Raw genomic sequence first — 9,853 nt, 5'->3', positions numbered from 1 at the left:
TTAAATCATGTACCACGGACAACTGGAAAAACCCTGCCTGTCTTTCAAATTCCCCTCAATGTGTATCAGATTGTCAACTATGAAGGAAACTATGCAATAATGCTTCCTGGGTTTTTTTTTGTTTTGTTTTTTTTTTAGCTGTGATCTACTGTCTTGTCTACGACTTGCTGTCGTGTCTGTGAGAGAACACTGATGGGGCATGTCATTTTCCTGTATTTATTAGTAATTATTTGTGTTGTTGTAGATGTTATTGTCAAGGTTTATGGGATTGGGATGTATGGGAGAAGAGTATATGAAAGTTAATGACATTTTAATAAAATATCCTATACACAACAACAATGGGTTTTCATGCTTGCTTTTCCAAATTCTTGCTTCTTTAGTATCAGTTTCAATTCTTGACCGCTATTCTTTTTGACAGGATAGTGACTGTGTGGTTCCTGTCATTTCTCACCATCTTTAATGATCTTACATGAATGTTCTCAACACACTGAAACCACAGTGCAAAGCACATAAACCAACAAAGGAACTAACTAAACAGAGAAGTGAAAAGGGGATGAGAGATTATATATCAAGAAACATAATTTTCTCTTGCCAAGGCAGAAGTGACGAAAAGTGAGTTGAGTCCTTTAGTAACTCACTTCATTCTTTTAAAAACTATTGACTTATATTATTCTGTGCTCACTGAATGACAGCATATTAGTACATTTAAGTGTGATATATGTATGTTTTACATTATTATACATGGTATAATCGATCGGTATATATTAATATGTGAAAGAAATCACCCATTGTAGAGACAATTAATATGCAGTTCACGGTATTAAAAATGTAAATCTAAAAAAACAACAGTTCTTCTTCCACTTATTTCCATCAGATGCCAGATTAAACCAGGCGTCTGATTTGTTGATTGCACAATAGAGGACATGTCCCAAGCACTTACAAAGTAAAAGTAAGTTTTGTCTGAGCCAAGAGGAGGCTGAGTTATTGTTGCATGACATCATCATCATCAGCCAGGCAGAAAGGAACAAATTTCCCAACAATGGAAGCTCTGTTATTATATATTAAATCAGATGGGGATTTTTTTTCATTATTTATTTATTTATTTATTTTTTAGCTATTGCACCAACTGGCCACATGATGTTATGTCTACATTCTTAAGTTATACAAATAACTTTGGAAAGACAAAACTGAGTGCTGAGATTTTTGCCTTCTCATACTTTTTCCAGCACAGACTGTTCAAATAAAATTAATCTTCTAATTTCAGAAGGATCAAAGTTATTTTTTTTGTTTTGTTTTTGCAACAAAAAACAAACAAACAAAAAACAGTGTTGAGAAAGCAGTGGTGATTTTTCATGGTCATTCCCTAGTAGCACATGTCAAAGAATTCAAATACTATACTGAAAACTATGTTAAAAATTGATCAATTACCCCAAGCATCTTTTTCCGCATTATGTTCTTGAAAAAGGTTTGCATTTTATAAATTTCCTAAATAAATTGGCTCTGAATGCACCTTGAGGATTACACAGAAACTAATAACCATCAATTTAATCCCACATGCTGAGTCTTCCTCTTCACCTGTTTCCTAAAGCACCACATCTCTACCTTATGTTGTTCTAATGAATTTAAGTAATAAAATGTCTCAACACTCCTGGTTTTCCGTATATATCAGGCAGCAGAGAAAAAGAAATGTTGGTGTTGGTGGACGTTTCTCTCACACCTTTTACATCTCAGTGTATATTTGCTAGAGGAAATGAGTAAAACCACGGCTCTCTGTATGACATATAACAGAAGTAAGAAAGGGAAACCTGAACAAAAACTCATGTATATTTTTAGTAGAAATGTATTGATGTAACATTATCATCAAAATGTGAAAATAAAATCCATAAGAAGTATGATGTGAATTCACCACCCTGAAAAAATGATAAATCTTAATCAGAACAAACTTTTCTTTAATTTCCTGTAAATCTTAAATATCACTGGAAACAGAGAGCTCAATGTGCAGTTTGTTTTAAGGTTAAGATCCTGCTTAGAGCAAATAGAGACAGGCCTGTCAGCTGTTCTTACTTCCTCACTTAGTCTTTGAAAAAAGAGAGAAGACAGGCAGAGGACCAACATTTGAAGACAGTTAACTTGAAATATTCTGTGGACCCGACAGCCATGATTAATTAACTTGTCTCTGTGGGACACAGTAAGTATAAGAAAGCATTATTTGTCATATGTTCTAATTCATTGGTGACTATTTATAATATTGCTAGAGAAAACCTTTTTGAGCTCATTATCTTTTTTTTTCATTTACACAATGACAAATGACACATTGCAGTAATATGCAAGTAATATAAATACTCAAACAATTATATATAATTTTTGTTTGTTTGCTGATGGTGTTTTCTTTTCTTTTGGGGGGGATTTTCAGGATTACCATCTGTAGCTTTTATTCACCATTTGGACTCTGCGTAGAGAAACTGCAGTTGTTTGTTGGCTGGAGGAAGATTTTTTAAAAAATGTCTCCTGAAGTGAGAAAGGATAAAGGATCAAAATATTTCAAACTTATTATTATTTTCCTCTTTTTGAATGTCAGAAATTTTGTTCCTTCAGTAACAGGATTTGCACTGAGAAACTGCCGAATTAGCAACAATAAGGCCATATGTGCCAAAAATGAGCCAAAACTCAAAGTTGTTCCTCGGGATATTCCCTCTACAGTTAAAAGTATCGACTTGTCTGGAAACAAAATTTCTACAATAGAAATGTCAGATTTCAAAAATCTACCACTTGTGATACAATTAGACCTAAACTACAACAACATTTCACGGATAAATCCTGGTTCCTTTGCTGATCTGATTTCCCTCAGTAGGTTAAATCTAAACAGTAATAAACTTGTTAAACTTGGAGATGGTATTTTTGAAGGTCTGAGCAACCTCACAGTGCTAAGAATTAGTAGTAATCTCATCACATTGGTGGAGTCCACCACATTTAAGTCCTTGTCAGGCTTGAAATTATTAGACATCTCTTACAACAAACTGCATCGCTTAACAATAGTCCATTCTATATTACAGCAACTGCCAAATCTACAAGATCTATCACTTAAACACAATAACTTAATCACTTTTCAGTCATGGGAACTGACAAACAGCTCACTAGAACTTACATCCCTTGATTTGTCTCAAAATCCCATTGCAATCTTTGGGATGACTGCAGATGTTTTTCCAAGTCTCACCTGGTTTAACATCGGTGGTACTCTTGGGAAGCAAAATATGAAATGGGACGTGCATAACAAGACCTATCTTAGTCAAGTGTCTACCCTTGATATTAGTGGGCTTCATGTGGATTTAACTGACATGAAAAGATTGCTGGAGAGTGTCAACGCCTCTCTGGCTTTTCTGAGGATGAATGGAATGAAACAAAACCCTCCAGCACTAATCAATATTTCCTGCACCATCCCAACAATGTCCAAACTCCAGCTCCGACATAACCGACTGAAATTTGTCCGTTCAGATTTGTTTCAGTTGTGTATAAACGTAACAGAGATAGATTTAGCAGACAATAAAATTCGACGCATTGATGAAGGTTCCTTCAAATCTGTTCAAGGTTTAAGCATCTTGACTTTGTGTCGCAACAGACTTCCATCTGTTCCAGCTGCCACAAGGAATCTACCAACTCTTGTTGAGCTGGATCTCAGCAGTAATAACATCAGCACACTTGAATGTAATGATTTTGCCAATATGTCAAAGCTCAGACAGCTTAACCTTTATGGGAATTCAATCTCAGCTCTAAAACAGTGTGTTTTCAAGGATTTAATGCATTTGCAAGTTTTAAAGCTACAGAACAACATCATATCCAAATTAGACAGTGCTTTTAAAAAATACTTGCCAAATCTTAAACAACTGCGTTTGAATGGAAATAAACTTGTTGCAATTAAACAGGGTGACTTCAAGGGCTTGCGCTCCCTCCAGAACTTGTCGTTACATGAAAATCAAATCCAGCAACTTGAAAATGGGTCTTTCAGTGGATTAACAAATCTTACTGATATTCAGCTGCAATCGAATAAAATTCAAAGAAGTGGAATAGAGAATGGGGTTTTAAATGATCTGATCAATTTAAGAAGACTGGATATAAGGAACAATAACATTAGATATGATAACAGTTTGGCTTTGTCCAATCCACCATTTTCTCAGCTTTCTCATCTGGAGACACTGGCTATGCCTTCACAGCATCACAGGGGCAAGTCTCATCTCCCTTGCAACATCCTCCAAGGTTTGACAAACCTCTTGGTATTCAATACCAGGAACATTCAGCTTTTGTCTTTGCCCAAAGACATGTTTAATTACACGCCTCGACTGCAAACACTTGATATTAGTTCAAATGACCTTTTGGATCTATCTCCGGATTTGTTCTCCCCCATTCAAAGCCTTAAAAGCCTCTACATATCTAGAACAAGTCTTCAGTCTCTAAATTTTCTCATAAATGCCAACCTTACTAAGCTGGAGTTCATGCAGGCTAGAAAGAATGAATATTCAGTTATCAGTGAGGACATAATGAAGTCCCTACCAGCTCTTGGTTATGTGGATCTTCAAGGCAATAGTTTCACCTGTGACTGTGATAATGCCTGGCTCATCCAGTGGATACGAAACAACACCCAAACGCAAGTTTTTGATGCCTATAACTTTCAGTGCAACTATCCTCCAGACCTAAACCAAATGAAATTGTTGGACTTTGACATCCAGTCCTGCTCTGTGAGCACAGACTTCATCTGCTTTATCTCCACCACATGTATGATCCTCCTTTTTATGGTGGTGTCATTCACCTACCATTTCCTGCGGTGGCAGCTGGCTTACGCCTACTACTTCTTTTTGGCTTTGCTCTTTGATACAAAGAATAAAAACAGGCAAATTCCTCATCAGTATGATGCCTTTGTCTCCTATAACACCCATGATGAGCCATGGGTCATGAGAGAGCTGCTGCCAAAATTGGAAGGAGAGCAGGGCTGGAGGCTATGTCTGCACCATCGAGACTTCCAGCCAGGTAGGCCTTTTGCATCTGACGTTAAACTTAATTTGCTTCAGCTTAGCTTTAATGTGGAAGATTTATTTCAAAATGGATTCTACTGAAGTTTTTAGACTTTTTTTAACAAGTGAATTTGCTCTTTGGATTGTAATCTCTGTCAACGTCAGCATGAATTAGCAATGAATTTTATACATATTTTTATAATTCCCAAACAGTGTATCCTGGTGACTGTGGATCCCTGACTTTTCCTCTAGTGCCCTCTTGAGGTTAACATTTGCTTTGCCTTCATGGCAATACATCCAGTCGTTAGTCCAAACAAGTGACAACTTTAGAGTCCTGATGTAGAAAAAAATGGACACAGTATTCTTCAACTTTACCTTGTCTAATATGTTCATATGGAAGGAAACTTTGTTGTGTATTAAGGTTAATACCCTTTCAAATATCTTCATCCATAAATGGCGTATCTTCCATCTGAGTCCACTGATTGAAAAAAAATGGAAGTTATATATTAATAATTATATATATTATGTATATGGCGAATGTGCAAATCTGTAAACTGGCAATTGATATATTGAGGTGCATACATGTGCATAAACCATAACAGTTTTTGTACCATCATCTATGCTCCACAAGGTGTTGCTGTAATACTGTGGTTCCTGCACTATCAAAGGAACTAAGTAGGCAAATATACATTCTGATACAATTTATTGACCTCTTTCTTTGACTTTCCTCTTCCTCAGGCAAACCCATCATAGACAACATTACAGATGCCATCTATGGAAGCAGGAAGACCATCTGTGTGATCAGTCACAGATACCTTGAGAGTGAGTGGTGCTCCAGAGAGATCCAGGTGGCCAGGTAATGTGTCAGCTGACTTCAAACATCTCTGAGCTGGCAGTATACCAATTTACTAACTAAAGGTCTGGATGTGATGAGCTGTGTTATCTTCTTCCTCATCCATCTTTCTCTCTCCTCGGTCTAGTTTCCGTCTCTTTGATGAACAGAAGGACGTGTTGATCCTGGTGTTTCTGGAGGAGATTCCTACCTCACAGCTGTCTCCTTACTACCGCATGAGGAAGCTGCTGAAGAGCCAGACTTACCTGAGCTGGCTGCAGGCTGAGAAGAACCCCAGCCTGTTCTGGGAGAAACTCCGCCAGGCTCTGAGGAGCAAAGAGGATTTTTGTGAGGACAGGTTACTCCTCACTGAGGTGGACAGAGGGTAATGGAAAGAACATATCTCTGTGTGAGGTCTGCAGCCCATGTATTGAACATTTTCCTGAATTTCAGACTGCCCTTTCTGGCCAGCGTCTATGATTAGATTAGCCGCTCTTATTATGTGATATGCATTTCAGAGTGGAAGTTATATGTTTTATATATATATATATATTTACATAAATGAAAATTGTTCATTATCAGCCAGAAAATATTCTCTTTTGTGTGGCTGTGTTTTGTTTTTTTTTTGTTTTTTTTTCCATAGCTACCCTGTTTTTGACTTCATATCCTGAAGTGCTCATGCTTTATTTTATTTATGTCTCACTGGCTAATTGCTGCAAGATATGATGCAACTTGTTTTTTTGTTTTTTTTTTTGTTTGTTTTTTTTGTCATGATTGAAAAAGTTGCATTGTTATATCATTATGAAATGTTATGAATTGACCTGTGAGGACACAGTGAATGCAGTGAAACCCATTTTTACTGATACATGTATGCTTAAGCTTCTGTCTTAATAAATTAATTCAATTCAATTTTATTTCAATTTCAATTTATTTATATAGCACCTTATACAATCAAAATTGTCTCTAGGTGTTTTACAGAAACCCAGAGCCTGAACCCCTGAGCAAGCAGACAGTTGCAAAGAAAAACTCTCTTTTAACAGGAAGAAACCTTGAGCAGGACCCGGCTCACAAGGGAGAACTATCCTGCTAATAGTCGGATAGAAGAATATCGGTTAGAATCAAACCTTTCCACTTTTCTGAAAACACAGTGAGTCATACTTCATCTCTTTGACCTTAGAGGTTCAGACCTGGTAAACATCAACACAAAATGTATAAAAAAATTTGCTTTAATTTTTAAAATCAGTGTTCTTTTTTAATTTTGTATACGCACTGTAGTCACAGCTAAATGTTTACTATGTATTAAGAATACTACACTTTCATGTTCATAGAACAGAACAAATATGAGAAAATAAATTACAAAAATTACATCGATAGTCCTTTTTAAAGTATTTTGTGTGGAATAGTCATAACATATGGTGTTACGACAACAGTCAGTGGCAAATTCTTGGTTCCTAAGTGCACAAATGTTCAAAAATAAGAGTCATGCGCTGCAGACGTTGGCTGCTGTACAGAGTTTATGATGACGTGGTGTTGCCTTGGATTACTTCTTTGATTATCTGAGTGTTCTTCCTCCTCCTTTCCCTGCAAAGCAAAGTGAAAACACAACAAAAGCTTGGTTCAGTATTTGGTTCTTGTACCAAATTAATATAACGCAGAGAAAAACACACTGCGGACACATGAGTATACTCACTCCAAACACAACATCCCTCTGCGGGTCCAGCTGACTGAAGGATCGGCACACACAAACCTTCCTGGAATGTGGAAGCTGTGAAATTTAGGAAACATGAAAGAGATGATCACACACTGCGATACTCATTACACTGAAGAGATCGTTTCCTTCCCTGTGGTCGCATTCCAGTGCATCAGCTTGGGTATTAACCTCAGTGTCTCTTGTAAATATTTACAACAGTGTCACCTCACACAGAGTGACCCTGTCCACAAGAGCTGCTATCAGCAAGCCCTGCTGCACTTTGGGTCATACTTTAACTTTTATGGTTATTATAACCAAAGTTGCGAATTTTAGACACTCGAGCTCATGCACTCATGCTCAAGTCATACCTAGTGTCTGTTTTCCTGATGTGTGAGTGACCTCTAGGAATTGGGATTTATTTGCTTTTATTTCAATCAAGGAGCATTTTGTCCAAATTCAAATACTAAATACCTTGAAGGCACACTTTTTTGTGTGCAGTATAAAGAATTTATCAAAAAAGAGGAATCTCTTGTTTTGGCCTATTTTCGATTTTTATTATTTATTTTTTTTTCACTTTTATTATTAAACTGAACAGCTACGTTTCTATTTTCAGGTTTATTTTGTGGGTGGTCAAGTTGTAAGTAAGACTGCACCGCCCTTTGCACATTAACACTGACTTTTATTTTTATTCATGTACTACTTCATCTTTTTATCATATATTCTCAATAGAGCCATAACAGTTAGTCAATTAATTGATTCACCTATTTAAAGAAAATTAATTACCAACTATTTTGATAGCCGATTAACTGTTGATTAACAAACAATTGCAGGGTTTCAAATGAGAGTTTACACTGTAGCAATTCTTATTTTCTGTACTGCACATCATTGTCTATAAATTATGTTTGTTTAATTTTTTAGACCACAGTTGTACATATCACACACCTGACTAGTTTCTATGTTTTTTACTTGTTTTCTGTGCTCCTGTACATATAGAATTTCAAACATCATAATTTATATCTTGACCTGCAGCACCACACCCTGAAATGAGATTTAACTGTGAACTCACATAATGGCATTGATGTCGCAGGAAGTGTTGATGGTCTGGATGGTGTAGCCCAGCAGCCGTCTGCACGGCAGCTGACGTCTGGTGTACCTCAGGCAGCAGCTCGCTGCAAAGACAGCGTGGACAACCTCCTCATTTAGATGCCGCAAGCACATCATTCAGACAGAACATATTGACACTACAGCTTCATTTTGTTGCTTTTTAACCCAGATTAAAATGTGAAACCATGTAATATTAATTCTACGTATGGCCAGTTTGTTGTAGCTTTGCAGAAGATTTGTCTCAACAAATAAAGAAAAGACAGTCAGACAGAGAATTTTTCCTCCTTTTATCCTTTCCTAAATGCATCTACATTTGACCAAAGTGGTATATGAAGGACTCACCTGACTGTGTGCTGCCAATAAAGGTGGAGAGGATGAGAAGGGAGCACAGAGCTGCCAGGAGACAGACTTTGCCTCTTGCCATGGTTGTAGCTGTAGCAGGTTTGACTGGCGTAAAGTGAGTGCAAGCATTCATGGCACTCACTCCTTAAGTAGTAGCCTTTTTGGGTTTTCCCCTGATTGCGCAACGCCATGGAACTGAGCCAGAAAAGGGAGTGAGGAAATGAGATGATGAAATGTTATACTTATTAGCTGAGGCTCGACTTGATGAGTTAAGACTGAATGTGCCCAAAAACAGTAACGCACTGCATGTGGCCAGTAGAGCATTGCTGACTATCTTGACTGATTAAGAATCAATCAACATCCATACTGTGAAATAGGAAATAACAAAGCTTTGCATCTTTTTAGCTTCTTATAGTTTATTGCTTAGTTTTCATGACTTACACGTGTGTTATATAGCTGTGCCTTTTCACCTCATCAACTGTCGGCCTTTTCTACGTTGATCTGAGGTTCCTCACATGGCTATAAAGATTTATCCAAATGAACGTTAATCCCCTTACAAGTTAATCAGTAACTTCCATTCCTGATGCCATGGGAAAGGAATTTCATCATTCATTTGTGTGTAGGTGAGTTAGCTATGTGTGTCTTTTCCCCAAGACTCATTTAACACAAAAATAGACTATATGTGAGGATTTTAGGATCAGGTGACCTTAACTTCAAAGTAGTGAAGACTTTAACACGGTTTTGATAAAACAATGACACAAAGGACTGCAGGAATTACCACTCCACATGTGAATCTTATGAGAAAGGATAAGAATGTTGAACTGAGGTAGCTTATCTCAGGAGCTCACACAGCAATGCATGATTAGATATGGGAAAGGTAAA

At 37.0% G+C, this 9,853-nt stretch overlaps 2 protein-coding genes across 2 annotated transcripts; one reads left to right on the top strand and one right to left on the bottom strand.

Annotated features, from left to right (window-relative positions):
• Nucleotides 1–2,059: 2,059 nt before the first annotated feature.
• Nucleotides 2,060–6,398, top strand: tlr22 (toll-like receptor 22). Its single transcript, XM_046370863.1, has 4 exons — nucleotides 2,060–2,188; nucleotides 2,414–5,019; nucleotides 5,742–5,859; nucleotides 5,984–6,398. The coding sequence occupies exons 2-4, from the start codon at nucleotides 2,502–2,504 to the stop codon at nucleotides 6,222–6,224; spliced, it is 2,877 nt and encodes a 958-aa protein (XP_046226819.1). The 5' UTR covers nucleotides 2,060–2,188; nucleotides 2,414–2,501; the 3' UTR covers nucleotides 6,225–6,398.
• Nucleotides 6,399–6,552: 154 nt separating this feature from the next.
• Nucleotides 6,553–9,128, bottom strand: ccl20b (chemokine (C-C motif) ligand 20b). The gene is made up of 4 exons (XM_046370864.1): nucleotides 8,972–9,128; nucleotides 8,592–8,694; nucleotides 7,526–7,600; nucleotides 6,553–7,416 (listed from the first exon to the last, which is right to left on the bottom strand). The coding sequence occupies exons 1-4, from the start codon at nucleotides 9,102–9,104 to the stop codon at nucleotides 7,350–7,352; spliced, it is 378 nt and encodes a 125-aa protein (XP_046226820.1). The 5' UTR covers nucleotides 9,105–9,128; the 3' UTR covers nucleotides 6,553–7,349.
• Between the last annotated feature and the right edge of the window lie 725 nt (nucleotides 9,129–9,853).

This window comes from Scatophagus argus, chromosome 18, assembly GCF_020382885.2.
Source record: "Scatophagus argus isolate fScaArg1 chromosome 18, fScaArg1.pri, whole genome shotgun sequence".
Classification (NCBI taxonomy): Eukaryota; Metazoa; Chordata; class Actinopteri; family Scatophagidae; genus Scatophagus; species Scatophagus argus.
This window is presented reverse-complemented; position numbering and strand designations above follow the sequence as displayed.

Coding starts and splice junctions, on each gene's coding strand:
- tlr22 (XM_046370863.1), top strand. CDS start 2,502: ATGTCTCCTGAAGTGAGAAAGGATAAAGGATCAAAATATTTCAAACTT. Junction 5,020..5,741: donor CCATCGAGACTTCCAGCCAG/GTAGGCCTTTTG, acceptor CCTCTTCCTCAG/GCAAACCCATCATAGACAAC. Junction 5,860..5,983: donor AGAGAGATCCAGGTGGCCAG/GTAATGTGTCAG, acceptor TCCTCGGTCTAG/TTTCCGTCTCTTTGATGAAC.
- ccl20b (XM_046370864.1), bottom strand. CDS start 9,104: ATGAATGCTTGCACTCACTTTACGCCAGTCAAACCTGCTACAGCTACA. Junction 8,695..8,971: donor TATTGGCAGCACACAGTCAG/GTGAGTCCTTCA, acceptor CTGTCTTTGCAG/CGAGCTGCTGCCTGAGGTAC. Junction 7,601..8,591: donor TGCGACATCAATGCCATTAT/GTGAGTTCACAG, acceptor TAAATTTCACAG/CTTCCACATTCCAGGAAGGT.